The sequence below is a fragment of the Rhinopithecus roxellana genome, chromosome 15 (assembly GCF_007565055.1).
Source record: "Rhinopithecus roxellana isolate Shanxi Qingling chromosome 15, ASM756505v1, whole genome shotgun sequence".
Lineage (NCBI taxonomy): Eukaryota > Metazoa > Chordata > Mammalia > Primates > Cercopithecidae > Rhinopithecus > Rhinopithecus roxellana.
This window is the reverse complement of record NC_044563.1, coordinates 58,095,882-58,118,034: the sequence shown is the minus strand read 5'-3', so window position 1 is coordinate 58,118,034 and position 22,153 is coordinate 58,095,882. Positions and strand designations below refer to the sequence as shown.

At 41.5% G+C, this 22,153-nt stretch overlaps 1 protein-coding gene across 4 annotated transcripts in view; it reads right to left on the bottom strand.

Annotated features, from left to right (window-relative positions):
• The window catches only part of C2CD3 (C2 domain containing 3 centriole elongation regulator), a 158,202-nt gene that overhangs the window by 38,827 nt on the left and 97,222 nt on the right, over window positions 1-22,153 (bottom strand). For all 4 annotated transcript variants that reach the window (XM_030917912.1, XM_030917913.1, XM_010366825.2 and 1 more), the window contains 4 exons: window positions 18,145-18,747; window positions 13,923-14,270; window positions 6,722-6,860; window positions 3,596-3,660 (listed from right to left, as the gene is read on the bottom strand). In XM_030917912.1, the coding sequence (XP_030773772.1) occupies window positions 3,596-3,660; window positions 6,722-6,860; window positions 13,923-14,270; window positions 18,145-18,747 (1,155 nt within the window). The remainder of the gene's footprint in view (window positions 1-3,595; window positions 3,661-6,721; window positions 6,861-13,922; window positions 14,271-18,144; window positions 18,748-22,153) is intronic.

The window sequence follows — 22,153 nt, the reverse complement described above, 5'->3', positions numbered from 1 at the left end:
CTTGAGGCTTTGTATTTGTTTTCCCCTCTGACTATAGTAAGTCCTGACCCTTCATTCCTCAGCTCAGGTGTGCTCCAGGAAGCCTCCTCTGACATCCTAAGTCTGGGTAAGACGTCTCCTATCAGAGTACCCTATATTTGCCTAATCATACTATACTGTACTTTTTTTTTTTTTTTTTTTTTTTTTGAGACGGAGTCTCGCTCTGTCGCCCAGGCTGGAGTGCAGTGGCCAGATCTCAGCTCACTGCAAGCTCCGCCTCCCGGGTTCACGCCATTCTCCTGCCTCAGCCTCCCGAGTAGCTGGGACTACAGGCGCCCGCCACCTCGCCCGGCTAGTTTTTGTATTTTTAATAGAGACGGGGTTTCACCGTGTTAGCCAGGATGGTCTCGATCTCCTGACCTCGTGATCCGCCCGTCTCGGCCTCCCAAAGTGCTGGGATTACAGGCTTGAGCCACCGCGCCCGGCCTATACTGTACTTTTTATGTCCCACGCTGACTGTGAGCTCTGTGAGGACAAGGGACCATGCCTGTTTTATTTTTACCTTTGTATCCCTAGTACTTAGCATGGTGCCTGGCACAGAATAGAAACTGCTGAACACAGCTTGGTTCGATTTGAGTACTATACTAGATTTGTTGAGTTTGTGTGGAAATGATAGAATTAACTCATTCATGCTGGAGTTTGCAAATTTTTTTGTAAAAATCAGACCTTGGTAATGACCTTGAGCAGTAGGATATAAATAACTCCCACAAGCTTAGCATTCCTATAATGGAACACTAGGCATAAATAGGTTAAGGGGAGAGAGACATCTATATACACTGAGTAGTGGTCAGTGTTGTCTAGGCATTTTCCTCACTTTCATTTATGACCAGATCTTACTAAGACCCTCTTGAAGTCCTGGAAGATAGGGAATGTATTTTATTCTCTACACTCCAATAGTCCTAGCATAGTACCTGACACATAGTAGACATAATAATAACAATAGCTCCATTTATTAAGCAACAGTTATGTGCCAAGTACTTTACATATATTATCTCAAATCCTCACAAATCCTGCAAGGCCAGTACTATTATTCTAATTTTATAAATAAGAAAGATAACAGGAAACAGGTAAAGTGATTTAATTCAGGCCACAGAGTTATTATAGTAAATAGCAGAGCCAACATTTGAACCCAGGTCTGCATAAGACCAAAGTTTATTCTCTTTTTCCTGCTAAAATAAGTGCTGAATTGTGAACCCTGGTCTGCTTGAGAATCTCTGTGGTACTTTAGAGAGAAGAGAGAAAAAGCCTAGAAAGGAGGGTGGAGCAAGAATTCCTCGTGTTGATTCAGAGAAAAGTGAGTTACGATCAGCTCTTGCTGTATTTATGAGGTTGGGTAGCAGTGGAGGAACTAAGTGAATCCAAAGCAGCAACATAGAACTCATCATCAAAACAAGGGCCTCACTGCAGCACTCACCAACAGGAGCACAGGCGGAGAGAAAGGTCAGTAAATTCCCTTTACATTCTGATTTCTCTCAGGTCTTTATTAGGGTTTGAGGTTAGCTCCAAAAATCCCCACTGGCAAACAGAAAACTGTGACTTTGTAGGCTGTGTAGGTGACTCAAAACAAATGAAGATTTGGAAATCAGGGTCTAGCTGGAATCTTAAAGGAGCTACGCTTAGAGGAGAGATTGAGTGAGACAAAATTTTCTAAGCTGTAAGATGGTTAGACGTCCGCACTACCTTAATTTTCCAAGTTTTCCAATCCTACTAGCATAGCGAAGGACAAACAGTGAAGGCTGTACAGCCAGTAAGAACTGGGTTCAAATACTGGCTCCACCAATTCATAGCGACATGACCTTAGTCAAGCCACTAAATTTCCTTGGGCTTCAGCTTTTACAGCTATAAAATTAGACTAATTTTATTTTTACCGTCAAGAATTAGAGATGTTTGTAAAGTTCTTAGCACATTACTGCTCGTTAATAAAAACAACAAAAACTGATATGGTATTTACTAAGTGTCAGGCCCCTACTTAATTCTCCAAAAACCTATGAAGTAGGTAGTATTATTAGCCTTAATTTTACAGATATGGAAATAGGCACAGAGAAGTCATTTACCCAAGGTCACACTGCTACAGTAAGGGGTAGAACTGGCATTTGAATCCGAAGAACCTGGCTTCAGAGTCAAGGTTCTTAATGTTGCTGTGTTATGCCTCTTAATAAAACTGGGTCGAAAGACCATAATATCAGCACATCCCTCTTGGGAAGGTTCTTAAAATAAGAAAAAACATGTGGTTAGACTCTTGTCTTGTGTACTACCTGATAATGCAAGGATCTTGGTTAATAAGCCAGAGTCAACAGAAGGCTTATCATCATCATACAAAAGTGGGGAGAAACCACTTGTATGTGGCAGGCTGTACATTATGATGGTTGACAGATACAACAGGAAAGACTCAAACGTACTTGGATTTCTTCACTAACCAGGTAGTCAAACAAAATTATATAATTTTTAAGTACTTGAATTCTGTAGGAGAATAGGCCAGGTATGGTGGCTCACGCCTGTGGTCTCAGCACTTTGGGAGGCTGAGGCAGGAAGATTGCTTGAGCCCAGGAGTTAGAGATCAGCCTGGCAACATAGTGAGACTTTGTCTATACAAAAAAATAATTAGCGGCTGGGTGCGGTGGCTCACGCCTGTGATCCCAGCACGCTGGGAGGCCGAGGCGGGTGGATCACGAGGTCAGGAGATTGAGACCATCCTGGCTAACACACTGAAACCCCATCTCTACTAAAAATATAAAAATTAGCCGGGTGTGGTGGTGCGTGCCTGTAGTCCCAGCTACTCGGAGGCTAAGGCAGGAGAATGGCGTGAACCCGGGAGGCAGAGCTTGCAGTGAGCCGAGATGGTGCCACTGCACTCCAGCCTGGGCGACAAAGCGACACTCCGTCTCAAAAAAAAAAAAAAAAAAAAAGAATGATAAATTGTCAACAGGATTTTTTTTTTTTTTTTTTTAGCAAGATCTTGCTCTGTCACCTGGGCTGGAGTGCAGTGGCGTGATCATCTCAGTCTCCTGAATAGCGGGGACCACAAAGCACGCACCACCATGCCTAGCTAATTTTGTTTTGTTTTGTTTTTTTTTTTTGAGACGGAGTCTTGTTCTCTCACCCAAGCTGGAGTGCAGTGCCGCGATCTCTGCTCACTACAAGCTCCGCCTTCCAGGTTCATGCCCTTCTCCTGCCTCAGCCCTCTGAGTAGCTGGGACTACAGGCGCCTGCCACCACACCCGGCTAATTTTTTGTATTTTTAGTAGAGACGGGGTTTCACTGTGTTAGCCAGGATGGTCTCGATCTCCTGACCTCGTGATCCGCCCACCTCGGCCTCCCAAAGTGCTGGGATCACAGGCGTGAGCCACCGTGCCCGGCTTTTTTTTTTTTTTTTTTTTTTACAGGAGAATAATGTGGCCTTCTGGGGGATTACCCTCTACCACATATCTGCATTCCCAGCACCATCAGGAATGCTTCACTTGGTTTAAAAAAAAAAAAAAAAAGGAATGGTAAATTGTCAACAGGATGTGAGCTTATTTTTACAAGCAAGCAGATATTCTTTTAACAGAGTTCATACCTCCTTTATGCCAAACTTTGAAGACCAGGGTTTGTTGTGGGTCCAGAAGCAGCTCTTTTGATAGCCTATTAAGAAAAACAACCACTGTAAACTAAGTGTATAGGAACTTTCGGTAGTATAAAACTTAGATTTGAAGAATATCTTATAATTTGCAAAGCATCTTCCCAACACTATTTCATCTTCTTAGCCATCTTCTAGGATATATTTTTATCTTCACAGTTAAAATGAGGGGATGGAAGCTCAGAGAGGTGAAGTAACTTGCCAAGACTTGAAAACAGGCTTCCCTAACACAACATTTCCTCCCCACCATTCCTAAAGTTTCCCTAAGACAGAGGAGGAAGTATGGAAAAGAAGTTCCTCAACATGCATTTAAGAGTTTTATTGGAATGGGTAAGAATTCTGCTTATGCCTTAGAATGAGAGAATGGTGAGAAGGGAAGAGGAGGAAAAGAACATTTACTGAGTGCCTACCTTGGGCCAGGCATGGCACCAAGTGTTTCATATACATTTAATCTGCACAAAAGCCTGTAACATGGACATTATTATTATTATTATTATTATTTATTTATTTATTTTTTTTTTGAGGGGGAGTCTCGCTCTGTCGCCGGGACTGGAGTGCAGTGGCCGGATCTCAGCTCACTGCAAGCTCCGCCTCCCGGGTTTACGCCATTCTCCTGCCTCAGCCTCCCCAGTAGCTGGGACTACTGGCGCCCGCCACCTCGCCCGGCTAGTTTTTTTTTTTTTTTTTGTATTTTTAGTAGAGACGGGGTTTCACCGTGTTAGCCAGGATGGTCTCGATCTCCTGACCTCGTGATCCGCCCATCTCGGCCTCCCAAAGTGCTGGGATTACAGGCTTGAGCCACCGCGCCCGGCCAACATGGACATTATTATCCTTATTTTACAGATGATAAGATTGGGCTCAGAGAAGTAAAATGGTTTGCTTGAGGTCACTTAAGAGTAAGTAAGTAGTAGGCCTGGGATTTGAACCCTGGCTTGCCTGACCTCAACACTACACCATGCAGAGGCAAGGCAACAAAGTAAGAAAATGCCTAACTTTCATACCAGATAAAGAAGCTGAAGTGAAATCCACTGAACACCTCCAATACATTTATATATTATATAAAATACAGTTTTAAATGACAAAGCTTTGGAAAGTTCCAAACCAGGTGCTAGGGCTCCAGGTAAGCAAGAAGGAGATCTAAAGAAAACCAAGAGGCTTGATTTCATTCCCCAAACACCACTGGGGAAGTGAATAGAGCCTACTTCCAGACCAATGAGAGGCACGGTCTAAAGTGAAACAAGGACTGGTCAGAGATTCTAATTCTAGCAGGGAGTCAAAAGACTCACCTCTGAATTCTAGCTCTACTATTATCACCTGAGCGACTCTGGCCATGCACTTAGCTTCTTCCAGGCCTGGTTCTCTTACCTGTTAAATGGGATAATACTACTGACCTGCAAGTTGCTATGAAGATCAAAGGAAACAATTTTGTGATAAGGGAATTGTAAATAGTGCCATTATTCATTTTTCTTCCAATCCTGCCTCTGTTACCAACAGACTATGTAGCCTCCCTGGGCCACAGTCTCCTCAACTGTAAAGTGAAGAGATGAAATCAGGAGATTGCTCATATCCCTTCATCAACTTTGTGAAGTTTTGTAATTATGTTAGGTTTTTAGGTTGTGAATGAACAAATCACCTCCACTTAGAAGCTCAGTCCTCTGGTTTCCTGCCTTTTGGGGAGGATTTGATATTTTATATGAAGTACTCTGATGGCCAGAATTTCTATGATTTCCAGTAGCTCACCATATACAGCACTGAGTTTTCACTGCAGTTCTAGCTCCTGACTCAGGCCAGCCTCTCAAATTACAAAACACTGAGCATGTGACCAACTGCTGAGACTCAATTAAAGTACACAAACACTATGAAAAAACAGAAGACCAGACACCATGGGTATGGCTAGTGTTGGTGGACAAGAATTAAACTTTATAAAGGGTGATACAGTATAACTTCTAATAATGATTTTGTTACTATTATCATAACATTGCATCACATTTAATAAAGTTTAATTCTTGGTTTCCTATGCCAGCCCCCTCACATTTAATTAGCCCTCTTTGTCCTAATAAAATCTGAGTGGCACTGCACAGTCCCTGACAGGACTTTACCTCCTATTTTTGAGCCTCCCAAAGGAGACCTAACATTTGTTGTATACCTGCTTTGTACCATAAGGCCCTAAATGTCATCTAATTTGGACCTCACAATGACCTTATAAAAATGACCCCCACTTTACAGAGGAATCTGTGGCTCACAGATGTTACATAACTTGACCACACAGTCAGTAAATTACAGAGATGGAGTTGGAGGCCAAGTGTCTCTGGTTCAAATGCCCAGGGTCTTTCCACTACACCAGAAGTCTTTTCCAAGGATGAAAATCCACAGCCTTTTCCGAGATTAGTTCTCTTTGTTCGGAATATCTTTCCAACTCTTATTCACCTGGATAACTTATATATATTCTTCAATATTTAGCTGAGGTGTCTTATTTATGAAGCCTTCCCTGAACTTCTAGGTTGTCCTAAATAATCTTTGTTTCTGAGCTCTACCAGCATCCCCTTCTTATTTCTCTTTATTGAATTTTTTTTTTTTTGAGACAGCGTCTTACTATATTGCCCAGGCTGGTCTCGAACTCCTGGACTCAAGTGATCCTCCCACCTTAGCTCTACCATCCCACATTGCCACCCCTCCCCTCCCCCAGTAGCTGGGATTACAGGCATGTGTTACCACACCCAGCTTGATGGTAATTTGTTATTGATATTTTTTCCCAGGTAAGACCATGAACTCCTCAATTGCATAGAGTATCTTAATCATCTTTAATTCCAAGTACCTAAAACAGAGAGGTCCTCTCACTGAATAATTTTTGAGCATACTGAGAAGAGTTAAAAACACTAAAACAAAACCTTTAAACCACTGCTTGCTGTGAATTCATAAACACTAGGATTAAATAATTGCTGGGATAACAAAAGCATTTTCCAGGTCTGCTCAAAAATCGCATTGGTTATATTCCTTGCTCTGACTTTGTGTCTTGCAACAAAAAGTAGATTCTGGAAGGCTGATGAACAAACAGATAACACAAACCTTGACTGCTGTTGAAAATTCCAGATGGGGGAATCTGTGTTTTCAACCACTTGGGTGTATACAGGAGATGATTCATCGGCTGTTGCAAAGGATACACAACAACTGGGTATCGATACTTTCCGCTCTGTCAAGGGGCTCCCTGAAATAGAATACAGTGGAGTGACTGTACTTTAGGGTACGCAAGAAGCCTCAGATTATACAGGCACAAGCAGGACTATTCCTGGCCCTCTTCTACCTATGGGGTCTTTGCTCAAGCTATCCCCCTGTGTCTGAAATGTTTTCAGCCTGGGTGTAGTGGCTCAAGTCTGTAATTCCAGCACATTGGGAGGGCAAGGTAGGAGGACAGCTTGAGCGCAGGAATTCAAGACCAGCCTGGGCAATACAGTGAGATCCCATGTATACAAAAAAAAAATTAACCAAGCATGGTGGCACATGCCTGTAGTCCCAGCTACTCAGGAGGTGAGAGGATCTCTTGAGTCTGGGAGGCAGAGGCTGCAGTGAGCTGAGATTGCACCACTGTACTCCAGTCTGGGGGACAGAGTGAGACCATGTCAATCAATCAATCAATCAATCAATCAATGGATGAAATGTTTCGGTGACCTTTCTGCTACTACCCTGTCTTTTTAAGACTCAGTTCATAAATATTTCCCAAAAAGTGACTTCTCTCATCTCCTGTACTCTGTGGGAAGATGGAAAATACTGTGTTGAGAGGCAAAAGATAAGATAGAACTACAAGGAGTCCTGAACCTAAGAGCCAGATGACCAAATATCAGCTCTGCCATAAACGTGTTATGTGATTTTGGGCAAGAAGTATCTAGGCCACAGCTTCTTCAACTGTAAAACTGGGCATATTACACTTACACTTCCAAAGATATTGTAAGAATTAAGACAAATACTAAGAGTAAGTAACACTTATATATCACTTACTGTGTGCCAGGCACTGTTCTACGTACTTTATATATATAAACTCATTTAATTCTTACAACAACCCTATAAGATAGCTATTTCTGTCATATAGATTATTTCTATCATATAGATTTCTATCATTATTTCTATCATATCTATTTCTATCATTATTATTTCTATCATACAGATTTCTAAAAATTAGGGTACTGAAAAATTAAATTAGTTGGTCACATATTTATTAAATGGTAGAACTGAGAGTCCAATTCAAGCATTCTGGCTCCAGAGTCCATGCTCTAAACTGTCTCCTATATTGCCTCTACTATGGGGTTAACAAATGTAAAATACTTGGTGCTGGTGAGAATATCTAATGTTAATTTTTGCAAGATCAGGTTTCCAATGTGGGAGACTTGGTCAAGTTATTCTGTCTTAAGACAGTGTAAAATGCAGATGGCTGATGATACTAGATAGTCTAACTGAGCTGTCCAGGAAGATAAGCCACGAGCCACGTGTGGCTATGCATCTTTAAATTCATTAAAACTAAAGATAAAAAATTTACTTCCTTGGTTGCACTAGCCATATTTCAGGTGCTTGATAGCCACATGGGGCTAGTGGCTACCATACTGGACACTGAACCCACAGAACATTTCCATCACAGTAGAAAGCTCTTTTGGACAGCACTGAATAATAGACACTTTACAAAACATAGACTATGTATTTCATGAGATCACTTTCAGCTCTAAAATGCTATGAATGTCAGCATTACAGATGAAGGAAAAAGAGATGAGCAGAGCAGAAAGGAATAGAAGTCCTAAACATAATCCACATGCTCCAGGGAACAGATTCTGTATGTGTATTCTAACTGGGTTGTCTTCTTTCTAACTGTCTAGCTCAAGAATTCTCCAAATCCATACTCCCACTTGTCCTGGTAGGTGAAATTCATCTTTGAGGCTCCACCCTTTTCTCCATCTCGCTGCTTCTTTCAGTAAGTACTCCTCCAGGGTCCTCAGTCTGTCCCTCTGGACAGAAAGCATTCTGATGAACAAATTAACACTCAGGAACTGCTGATTTTATTCCTCTCCACATGCAGTTTAACATTTAACAAGTAGTCTTTAAAAGATAGGTTCTAGTACCATCTACTCTGACAAGCCTCTCTAGGTGGAATCACTGAACTTTATACCCTCAGAGCTTCCAACTTAAAATTTCTTTCAGGGGAAGAAAAGTAGCTATAGCTTTGTTTTGATATGTTTTCCTCAACCTAAAGAATTTCCATTAGACCAATTCTTTTCAAACTTTCCCACCAAAGTAACAATGATTCAAAGAATAAACATTAAACTCTGAAGTGCAGGAGTCCCTGTTGCCTTGAAACAACTACAATAAGCATAACATCTAGCAGGCTTGTCTTTTATTTTACAAATTCATGAAGGTTTTATATTATATTCCATAATACAACTATATTTGTATCTGAAATGTATAAATGAAAAACAGCATTTCTGTTCCCAAATCTTGGTTAAAAAATTGACATGCTTATTATTTAATCTTGTGACTTCTAGCACCCAGGGCACAAAACCAGACCAGATGACATTACTTTTTCAGTCATTTGTACTGGAAATAATAAAGAAAGAAACTGGGTGATGGGAAGAGAAAAGAGAATGGAGATTTTGTGAGGAGGCTTGGGAAGGAGAACTGAAGAGAAATGCTAGCCTTGGAACGAAGATCTAGTGGCATCCACAAAGCAGGAGAGAACTGAGGCATGTGCAAGTTGCCAACACAGCAGGACCTGGACAAAGGCTGAACCAAGAAGCAGAGGAGCCTTAGAACAGGGAGAGCATTAAAGATATAGATAAGAACGATATGAGGAGCAAAACAACAAAACAAAACACTGGCTACAACTTGGCCAAACCAGTTTACAAGCTATTAAAAAAACCTTTTTTTAAGGCTAGTCAAGGAAAGCAGTAGGAGTTACAAGCATATTTTTGAAAGAACAGGGAAAGGTAAATAAAATAGTAGTGCCCAGTGAGCTATCTTCTTAAAAGTTTTAGTGAAACTGAACAGTATTTACGTGGATTGACTTGCTGAGCATCTACTCCCACCTACTTTTATTGCATTGTATTCCTCTATAGTACAGATTGGAAGGGTTAAAAGCTACATTTCTTGGACTCTTTTGCAGCTAGGGTATGGATGCAAATTGGCCTCTGCCAATCAGATGCCCTCACAAAAGATCTGGAAGGCAGGAGGCAGAGGACATCTTCCTTTTCCTTCTGCTTTTGCTAGTAACAAGGATGATGATGTAGAGACATTGTGTTTTCTGATCTAGCATTTGGTCCCTGGGTGGAGAGAGGCCCTGTGGCAATGGCGATGACAAGAGCTTCTGATTCTTAGATTTCAGTTTTGGCACTGCATTCTGAACTTAAAAGATTTAGTGGTTCCCTCCCGAAAGTTTAGCCTAAAGCCCACTCCTCTAGACCTTCTAATGACTTAAAGTACCTTAATATTCTACATTAAACTCCTCTCTGCTTAAAATGGCTGGAGTGGGTTCTGTTTCCTCTGCCTGATATAGCTTTCATCTCTCATTCTTTCTCCCATTTTCCTTTTTGGTCTTAAGCTTCAACTGATTTCTTTCAATAAAATGTCATAAATCCTCACAACTAGGAAGAGATAACCTGGCTCTACCACAGCAACTCTCAAATATTCTATAATAATCTGTGTTTCTCTCACTAGACTGAGAGCTCTTTGAATGCACAGAGTAGTCCCAAGGCCCTTATTAAAGGGTTGCTGACTCCCCACTGCCCTATGTCTACAGATAGTTGCCCAGGGTTAGAGAGAAGAGTTGCTTTGTCTGCTTGCAGTACATACTCACAGAGGATAGCAACATCTTCTCAAGAAAGCTCTGAGAAAGATCAGCAGAGAGGACCAATCACTGTTCCTAGAGGCAGGACACCTAGGTTCCAATGTATGCTCTGCCGTTGCTTTAGTGTGACATATTGGATACACCACTTCATTCTGGCTCCCTGGGCCTCAGTTTTCTCATCAGAAGTAAGGGCTCTCAAACCACTTTCCACAGTAAAATTCTAATTCTAGATATGTATCAATCTTGCTCACATCTGTCTCTCATGGCAATACCCCCTGTCCCTCTGGTTTTATTTGTTTATTTATTTATTTATTTTTTGAGACGGAGTCTCACTCACTCTGTTGCCCAGGCTGGAGTGCAGTGGCATGATCTCGGCTCACTGCAACCTCTGCCTCCTGGGTTCAAGTGATTCTCCTGCTTCAGCCTCCTGAATTGCAGGTTGTGCTCAGCTAATTTTTTTTTTTTTTTGAGACCGAGTCTTGCTCTGTCGCCCAGGCTGGAGTGCAGTGGCCGGATCTCAGCTCACTGCAAGCTCCGCCTCCCGGGTTCACGCCATTCTCCTGCCTCAGCCTCCCGAGCAGCTGGGACTACAGGTGCCCGCCACCATGCCCGGCTAGTTTTTTGTATTTTTTAGTAGAGACGGGGTTTCACCGTGTTAGCCAGGATGGTCTCGATCTCCTGACCTCATGATCCGCCCATCTCGGCCTCCCAAAGTGCTGGGATTACAGAATTTTTTTTTTGTTTTTTTTTTTTGAGACGGAGTCTCGCTCTGTCACCCGGACTGGAGTGCAGTGGCTGGATCTCAGCTCACTGCAAGCTCCGCCTCCCGGGTTTACGCCATTCTCCTGCCTCAGCCTCCCGAGTAGCTGGGACTACAGGCACCAGCCACCTCGCCCAGCTAGCTTTTTGTATTTTTTAGTAGAGACGGGGTTTCACCGTGTTAGCCAGGATGGTCTCGAACTCCTGACCTTGTGATCCGCCTGTCTCGGCCTCCCAAAGTGCTGGGATTACAGGCTTGAGCCACCGCGCCTGGCCGATTACAGAATTTTTATATTTTTAGTAGAGATAGGGTTTTGCCATGTTGGCCAGGCTGGTTTTGAACTCCTGACCTCAAGTGATCTACCGGCCTCAGCCTCCCAAAGTGCTGGGATTACAGGTGTAAGCCACTGCACCCGGCCATCCTCCAGTTTATTTTGAAAGCTACTATTTGCTAAAGGCCTTGAAATAAAACTATTTTGACTTAGGAAGAAGATAGTTCCTTATTTAGTCTTGAACAGACACATTCCTTTTAGCCAAATAGGTGGGTGAAAAAGAAATCAGCTTGGGAGAGCAGGTGTATCAGGTTTCTCTGGCTCTCCTCTTGTAGGTGGAAATTCATCTGGGCCTGTTTACATTCTGAAAAAGGTCAAGTTCTGAAATACTTTTGGAAGCAGCCCAAAAGAAGGCTGCTATACCCCCCCAACAGGGTTGGGATGCACATTGAGAACAGTTAAGAAGACTTGAGGTGAACCAGTTATGCCATTTAAGAATTCTTGATCTGCGGGAGACAGGCACAGACAGATTATTACAACCCAAGAAGATAAAGACTATGCTAAAAACACATGGGACCCAGAGGGGCCCTGAACTCTGCCTGGATGGGCTAAAGAATGCCTCTAAAAGTTGATAATATTGAATCTGATTTTGTTTTTTACTCAGTATAACTTATGCTACTTCAAATTATTTTACCTCTCTGTTCCTTACTTGTCTCATTTGTAAAACACGGCTAGAAACACCTGTTTTGTCTAACGTACGTGTACAAATCTTAAGAGTATTGAAGCTGATCTTAACAGAAGGTTCCTCAGAGCTTTTTCTAACAAAAGTATCCAAGAAGTTCTTTTATTTTCAGAACCAGGACTACAGTGGTGACCACAGACCATTTCAGAGCTGCTTCAGAATTAAGCTTTGCTGAAGGCAAAGCTCCGAATTCGGGGCTGTTTGTTAATCCTCTGCATAAAGGTTTGCATGAAGGAACCACTCATTTCCTTCCTTAAGAAAGAGCTTCCAAGGCATAAAAGGGACAGACACTCTGAGAACACTGTTAAGGCAAGAGGAAAGTCAGAAGTACAGATTGTAGAATCATGGTCTCCTACGAGAACATTTCTGTTGCCTATTCTCCATTCTTGCTGCCACCTTGCTTCTTGAGGCTTCAGAACTTGAACTAATGTGACGGCCCTCTCAGTGACTGCTGCTTTCAGTATTATCCAGTATCTTTTTCATATTGCCACCAAGATTTCATGTCTGGTCAACAAATATGACCTTGTCTCTCCACAGATTAAGGCTTTGTTGGTTTCATCTCACCTGCAGTGTCAGTCATGTAGCATACAAAATGCTGCCCATGTAGCCTAATTAGTCTTTCCAGCCCCATTTCTCACTACTTTTTACTCACATTTAATGACCTTTTTTTTTGGCCAATGTCCCATTCTCTTATAGTACCAAGCTTTTGACCATGCTATTTCTTCTCATTAGAATGCCTTTTTCCTCTTTCATTCAGCAAACTTGCTCCTCCTCCTTCAAGAGTAGACTAAAGTGACACCAATACTTTGAGGCCTGACCACTCCATTAGCAAAAAAACTCCCTCTGTGTTCTCAAAGTTTTCCTATACCACCACATCCACCCTCCCACAGCTTTCCTCTTTCATATTGTTTATTCCTCTGTACTAAAAGTGTTAATATATCTCTCCATTAGGCTGTCTGTTCCTTGGGGACAGGGACTGTGTGTTGTTTGTTTATCCCAGCACTGTGATCTTCATGACGCAGCAAAGCAAACATAATGTCCTCCTGTTTTATGAATATGAGACATAACACCTCTCACATTTCTGGCAAGAGTTGCAGACCTGTAAATCACTTGTTATTTAGCCTCTAGGTAAAATGACCTGAAGTTACATAGTTAATATGCTCTGCAGAGCCAGATGGGCAGGTCTGTACTCAAAGAGACGATGGGCAGGTCTCTATACTATAGGTCTATACTCTATACTCAGCACAGTGCCTGACACATAAATGTTGTGGGAGGAAGGACTACATGGGCTTATCACTGCAGGGTGGAAGTCAGGATACAACAGTGACGTCTGAAAGTCAGATGTCTACCATATGCTTGCCTTGACCTGGCTAAACAGAAAGAACTCTGTGAGAAATTTAAGAGAGAACAAGTTAGGGGTCTGATGATCTGACGGTGGATAAAGAAAAGAGAAGTATCTATCTAGGTTGATACTCAGGTGGCTGGACTGGGGAATTTACGATATGCAACAAGTTCAGAAAAGCTTTCATGTTGCTTAAACCTTTAGGATTGAGAAAAAAATATTTATCAGTTAAGATAATTAAGAGATCCTGCCATGATTTGAAAGACTTGTGAAGAAAGGAGCACACCCTGAAGAGTTAGACATATGCTCCTGGATAGGTGAGGAGAGCATACCTTTCAAGCTCAAGTGCATTGCTCTTTCTACTAGGATGCTGACTGCAAATGTTCCATCCAACTCAGCAGGGCCCTCCTGGGTCAGGCAGACTTCAGCTGTGGTGCTGCTGCAGGGGACCTGAGTGGAGGCAGGAGACTTCTGGTGGCAGGAGACTTCTTCCAGTGGAGAGAGTTGGACCTCATCATTTCTTCTGGGGAGTTGCTCAGACTCACTGTGGCTGCTGCAGTCCATGGAGTCCAGCTCATGAGTGGGCTCAAGATGTGAGGAAAGAGAAGAAAGAACCACATGAACTCGCAAGGCAGCTCCTGAGAGGTTGGAAGCATTTCGTCCAAACAGAGGATACACACCTAAAAGAGGATGGAGAAGAATAAGGCTAGTCAAGCAGGAACCAAGAACCAAGCTTGGAGGAAATACTCACTGAGGGTGCTGTGGTCCTTTCTCCTTTGAAAGGTCTACAAACCCCAATACATCAATTTGCAAAAGAAACTATGAAGCTGGTAGAAAACATGAAAACTTTTACCCTGCCCTAACTATCTTCAATAATGAAACGTAGGCTGAGTGTGGTGGCTCACACCTGTAATCCTGGCACTTTCGGAGACTGAAGTGGGCGAACTGCTTGAGTCCAGGAGTTCAAGAGTCTGGGCAACATGGTAAAACCCTATCTCTACAAAAAACACAAAAATTAGCTGAGCATGGTGGTGTGTGTCTGCAGTCCCAGCTACTTAGGAGGCTGAGGTGGGAGGATCACTTGAGCCCAAGAGGTTGAGGATGCAGTGAGCCATGATTGTGCCACTGCATTCTAGACTGGGTGACAGAGCAAGACTCTGTCTCAAAAAACAAAACAAAATAAAACAAACAAACAAACAAACAAAAAAACCAAGTAATGAAAGTAGTAAGATCTCTGATTTAAAGCCAAAGCCAAAGACTACCAGGCAGAGCTGTTGTGGAAGGGATTCATGCGCTGAGAGGCAATAAGACTTAAAGAAGTCTGAGATTTGATGAAATCAAGAGTGGCCTATTTTCTCTTCCTTGTGTCTCATGGGCTCCTGTTTTTAGACCTTCTCCCTATCAGGAAGCTGTCTTGACACTCAATTTAGCTATGTTTCACTAGGGTTCTGGCAATATTTTCGGGGGTGGAGGGGAAGTAGGAGGTAAGCAGGAGACCAGAAAGAAGTATAAGGGAGTTAATATTTGTTGGGTATTTTTCATATGCCAGAATCTCAGAGGAGTTAAATAAACTGCCAACATCACTCTTCCAGTAAGTGGCACATTTAAGCCCAGAGATTTGAATTTTACTAACTTGCTGAATATTAAAATGAGATTTATAAAACAGAAGGCCCTAATAGTTCCTTCTGAATCTCAAAGTTTGCTTCATTAGACTAATTTCAATTCAGGAAAATGGAGTTAACTGATTCATAGATGGCAATAATATGAAACCTTTCCTGTTTTAGATAACCAGTTTTCTTCTCAAAGCAATGTGTAAATTATTATGATTATCAAAGGAAAATAAGGGCAGGTCATTACAGGTGAGAAGACACCCAAAAGCAACACAGTTAAATCCTTATCCTCAGGAAAATCAACAAAACATGGAAGTAAGGTTGGATGGATGGCTTGACTCATTCAACAAACACATCAAATGACATGCCTTGTATAAGACCCGTGCACAAGAGAATAAAAAGCTCAGACAAGAGGGATATGGAGAAGTATGAGGGAAATGGATGATCTGAAAGCTAAATATTACCTTTGGTAGCACTCAATAAAAAGAGGTTTTGTGTCTGAGTTCCTATACTTAGATCTATATTCAGTGTCCTAAACCTACTTTCTTCAGCAGAATGAAGCTAAAAGCCTGTCTTTATAAACTTTAGTTCAAGTGAACTTGGTTCACTTCAAGGACATTTTCTGTAGTCCCTTTGAAGGGACTCTAGGCCTGCCCAGATAAAACAGAGTACATGGCATTTGATGTGCTCAACAGAGCCAGATTTACACCTGTTAGGTCCAGAAAGAACCAGAGAATTTGGGATGATCACCTAGATACACTCAGTTCTCCTCTAGCCTGGGCCACCCACTCAACAATAGGGTCTGAACACAGGGCTAATAGGGCTAACAAAGGGTCATGACTCAGTTTCTTTGACTGTAGAGATGGGAAATAACAACTAACTGGACAGCAATATTAAGCTGAATAAAGATCATATTTGTAAAGAATCTACTCTGGCTACCTCTAATTCATCTTAACTACAGTCACTAGCTTTATTTTTCTAAATGCAAAGCGATACACTCCTCTTGTATTCAGAAACCACTGTACTAATTTTCCATAACTCTCAGGAAAAAGTCCAAACTTCAGCTGAGAAGAGAAGGCTTTCAACACAGTACTCCTGCCTACCTCCCTAGCTTCATCTCTAATCACTTCCAAATCTATGTATCCTAAGATGCAGCTGTCCGAAATTACTATAGTCCCCAAAATCTATCACACTGTTTCATTCTCCTGTACTTTCACCCATGCTGTTCCCTTTTTTAGAACACCTTTCTTTCCCCCTTTCCTTGACTTATACCTACATCCTTTGAAACTCAGGTCAAGTATCACTTTCACTGAGATGCTATCCTTAGAGATGTTGCATCCCTGCATTCCCATAGCACCAAGAATACCTTTTTCATAGTTCTCATGCCTCACTGTAATTATTTACTTAATATTGTATTCTCCTATTAGACTGTAAACTCTTTAAGTTCAGGAACTAGTTCTTACTCATCTTTGAATTCCCAGGTCCAAGCATATGTATCAAGTACCAAGCAAATGTTAGAAAGAAAAGCACCCAGCACAAAAATGCTACTTGCAAAATGTTACCCTTTTCTTTTCTGCTCTGTCAACTAGTTTATTACCATATAGATTTTCTTGTTTTTTTTTTTGGAGACGGAGTCTCGCTCTGTCGCCCAGGCTGGAGTGCAGTGGCTGGATCTCAGCTCACTGCAAGCTCCGCCTCCTGGGTTCACGCCATTCTCCTGCCTCAGCCTCCCGAGTAGCTGGGACTACAGGCGCCCACCACCTCGCCCGGCTAGTTTTTTGTATTTTTTAGTAGAGACGGGGTTTCACCGTGTTAGCCAGGATGGTCTTGATCTCCTGACCTCGTGATCCACCTGTCTCGGCCTTCCAAAGTGCTGGGATTACAGGCTTGAGCCACCGCGCCCGGCCTAGATTTTCTTTATGGTTCCAAGATGTGGTGACCAGAGAGGAAGAATATCCTGGTCCCCTCAGTAGGTATGCTTTTCAATATAATTAATAAACTAGCATTCTAGATGATCAGATAGGCTCTTACATATGTGGTTACAAGTAGTTCCCTAAATTCATTCATTATTTCATAAGTGTTAACAATGTTCTAAGCACTATGTTAAACGCAAAAATCTGATGAGTTTGGATGCACCCTAATGCTACGAAGTTCATAGCCAATTCTTCGACCTATGTTGACCCCACCACAGTACTAGAATTAGATAACACCCTTTCTCAAGCAGGCAGTGGAACTTTAAAAACAATCTCTTTAGGGATGAGTTCATGTCCTTTGCAGGGACAGGGATGAAGCTGGAAACCATCATTCTCAGCAAACAATAACAGAAAACCAAACACTGCATGTTCTCACTTATAAGTGGGAGGTGAACAATGAGAACACATGGACACACGGAGGGGAACATCACACACCAGGGCCTGTTGGGAGTGGCGGGCTAAGGGAGGGATAGCATTAGGAGAAATACCTAATGTAGGTGACGGGTTGATTGGTGCAGCAAACCACCATGGCATGTGTATACCTATGTAACAAAACTGCACGTTCTGCACATGTACCCCAGAACATATATATATAATATTTTATATATACGTATATATATTTTATATATGTGTATATATATAATATATACATATATATATAGTATATACACACACACATATATACACACACACACATATATATAATCTCCTTAGTTACAAGAAGCACTACTAAATTATTATTAATCTTTCCGCGTGCAATAATGGAAGGAAAACTTACTAGTCTGTGACCCTGGGCAGGTAACTCAAACTCTCTCAGCCTTCTTTTTAATGAATATAAAATGGGTATAATAGCTATCTCACAGGATTGCCGGGAGGGTCAAGTAAAGTAATCTCTGACAGAGTGTCACGCATAGTGTTGGACACACAGCAGGTGCTCAAACTACAAGAGTTGAATTGGGCTCCTCACTTACCACTGACAGTTAGTGTCCTCGCTGACCTCTCCCTAAGTCTGGCCAGGTCCACATAGGCTGAGCCAATCCAACTGTCTGTCTGATGGGGTCTCTCCACACTATCATTGCCATAAGCTTGCCACACTTGGATCTCTAGCCTCTCCTCCCTGAAGTACCAAAGCAGTGATGGGCCCCTGGTGACTTCTGCTCTTTTGGACGCCTTGAAAGTGACGATAATCTGCTTTTTGTTTACAGATTCCTTGGGTTTCTTGAGAGGGGTCCAAAAGGCTTCATGATCATAGAACTTGTAGCGAAGGTAGCAATATGTATTCTTATGAATATGGTTGTGGCCAGCAAGCAGCACGCAATGGATGGGCAGCCACAGCCTTGGGGTGGAGATGGTGACAGTGGCTGGCTCCCCTTCATCCATTCTGACAAAATCTTTCAGGCTGTTCTCGAAGCTCCAGCCCAATAGCTCAGCAGCTTCCAAGACCCGCTGTCTATCTCCACGATGCGTGAAGGAAACTGAAAGCTCCAGACCACCCACGATCTTCTGCATGAGCTCTAAGCCATGAGGTAGGCCCCCATCTTCTGGTAAAATGATAGGATACCATCCTGTGATCCCTTATGGGAGAAAAGAAAGATTCTCAATTACAGTCTTAAAAGTGAACAAAAAACAAGTTAGTCACTCTCCACCCCATAGTATCCCATCACCCTGGCTCAAGACAGAACAGAAAACATACCCCAGTGAGTCAGAGTTTGTGTTCATCTGACCACTGAGAGGTAATGAGATTAGATGGGAAGAACAAAGGCTAGGAGTTGGAAGATATGAGTTCTCTTTGGCTATGGCTAGATCTAGTGGTTTATTATGAACAAGCCATTAATTTCTCTCAGATTTGGTTTCCTTAGCTCACAAATGGGAAAACTGATGCTAGTGCTGTCTCCCAAAGTTGTTATGATTATTCAATGAGATAATGGTTTAGAAAGAGCTTTGAGAGAGAAGTGCTTTAAAAGTGTGAAATGTTTATAGTACTATGAGTACAACAGAAAAGGCAGGGGTCAAAAGAGATCTGGGGTCTAGATCCAAGTCTTCTACCAAGGGAATCGGCATTTAGAGAATACATACCAAGGACCAGGTGCTAGATTTCAAAATCTTTCTCTATCGCCCAGGCTGGAGAGCAGTATTACCTGTAACTTTGAACTCCTGGGCTCAAGTCATTCTCCTGCTTCAGCCTCCCGAGAACATAGGACTATATGTGTGTGCTACCACGCCTGGCCATTTTCCAAAAAAAGGTTTGTGCTTGTTTTTTTTTTTTTTTTTTTTTTTTTTGTAGAGATAGGGTTGTGTTGTGATACCCAGGCTGGTCTTGAACTCACGGCCTCAAGTGATACTTGCACCTTGGTTTCCCAAGGTTTTGGGATTACAGGAGTGAGCCACTGCACCTGGCCAAAAACTACTCTTTATTAAACATCTAGTATGTGTCAGAAATTCTGCTAGCCCTTTACAGATATTATTTCATTTAATTTCTCTGATAACCCTGAGAAGTTCTAAGGACTAAATGGGATAATAATCCTTATTTTACAGGTGAGAAAGTGGAAGCTCAGAGACCTGTCCAACTTATTACTGCTACCAAGTAAGAGAGCTAGAATTTGACTCCAGGTCTAGCTGGCTCTAAAGTCTACATTGCACCTAGTATAGGTTCACACTATCTTATCTGAAACCTTTAAGGCCAGATTTATTTCTGAATTTAGAATTTTTCAGGTTTTAGAAAGGTAATAGAGTACATAAACTGAATATTATATAATATTATATATCAGGGCCCACAGATAGTAAATACTTTAGGCTTTTTGGGCCATATGGTCTCTGCCGCAGTCACTTAGCTGGGCTACTGTGGTAATAAAGTGGCCACAGACAATTTGTAAATTAACGGTCACAGTGTGTTTTAATAAAAGTTTACATAAATAGGCAGTTGCCTAAGTCTCGTATCAGCTGAGGTCAGATTTGGCTCCTCAGTGAGTTAAAAAACTTCTATTTTCAGGGTCTTTTGGATTTTGGCATTATATAAAACAGATTGTGGAATGATAATATTCACAGCAATTTTCTGAGAAATGTTTTACTAAGTGTATTTTACAAATGAGAAGATTTAGGCTTATTGAGATTAATTTGCTGAAGATTACTTAAGGTTTTATGACTTTTGCACAGGTATTTAACTTTTCTGGGCCTTCTTAGTTTTTCTCTGTGAAATGAGGAGGCTGAAAATTTTGATCTCTAAGGCTCTTTTTCAGCTTGATAGCCTAAGAGCCTAGGGCTTTGGTTCTATGATTATGTTTCTCCACAGCTTAATGGTTCTTAATATGTTTTTGGTCACAGACCCTTTTGGCTCAAACGAAAACTATTATGCCCCCCAAAATAAACAAATACATGTAGACACAAAATTTCATGCCATTTCAGTGTTTAAGAACTGCATAGATTATTAGATGGTTACTTTAGCTCTGCGATTCTATAATTGAGGGTATAGGTAGGGAAAAACAAAATAGAGTGCTCACTTTAGAATACGCTGAATACAAAGACAAATGATATATCCTTAATTATCTAAAAGGTATATATCCAAGGGGTTAATTTTAATTCACAGAGATGTGATTTCCCAGATGGTGCTTGTTCTCTCCCAAACTGTAGCTAAGTTATAGAAGGAAGGAAATTGAGGTGTCCTATGTGCCCAGCCCTGTGCCCAGATTTTTCACATGTAAGATTTCATTAAATGCTTTAATAATCTTGTGAAATAGATATTACTATTTCCATATCTACAGATGACGAAACTATGGATCTGAGAGATGAAGTAACTTTGTTTAGATCACAAACAGTAAGTGACAGAAGGGAGTTTTGAATCCCATATCAACTTGTGCAGACTTCTGTCTGGCAGGCACATACACATTACCTGTTTATTAGGGTAGTGCTCAAATACTAACTCACGAAAAAATTGGGAGATGTGTGACAGAATTCTGCAAACTAGATTACACAATCCTAGGCAGGAAGATGGACAACAGAAGGAAAACCTACACTTATTGCATACCTACTATGTGTCAGGTACTTTATATAACCAATTTAATGAATTCCTACCTTGTAGACTTATCAGGATTAACTGTATCCATCCCACAAGATAAGAAAACGGGGGCTCAGAGAGGTCAAATCACTTGGTCAAGGTCACCTAGTTACTAGAAAGTAGGATGGGATCAGTATTTCCAGACTGCCTTGGTGGTTGTGTCTACTTTGGGGGGCGTTTATCCCATATCCTTATTCCTTCTTCAGTGAGAGAAAAAATAGGGAAAAATAATGAGTGAATCTGGATTTCATCTCAGGTCCTGCCACTCACTAGGTATGTGGTTTTGGCAAACCACTTAATCTCTCTAAGTTTTCTCATCTGACAAATGAAAATAATAAGATCCTATATCCTTACTTGTCAGGGTTACTGTGAAGCTCAAACAAGATCTGAGAAAATATTTTACAAAGTGCTACATAATATAATGGATATTGCCATATTCTTCATCATCATCATCATCTTTCTTAGGGAAGGATGACAGCATAATGTCTTGAGCTTCTTCGTTTTATTAGAAGATCTTCACAATGATTAGGAGAAGACTTAAAATGTTTCAAGAAAGGGAGTTCGCTCAGGATTTGGCTCTCTGTTTGTCTGTAATTGGTATATAAGCATGCTTGCGATTTTTGCACATTGATTTTGTATCCTGAGACTTTGCTGAAGTTTCTTATCAGCTTAAGGAGATTTTGGGCTGAGACAATGGGGTTTTCTAAATATACAATCATTTCATCTGCAAACAGGGACAATTTGACTTCTTCTTTTCCTAATTGAATATCCTTTATTTCTTTCTCTTGCCTGATTGCCCTGGCCAGAACTTCCAACACAATGTTGAATAGGAGTGGTGAGAGAGGGTATCCCTGTCTTGTGCCAGTTTTCAAAGGGAATGCTTCCAGTTCTTGCCCATTCAGTATGATATTGGCTGTGGGTTTATCATA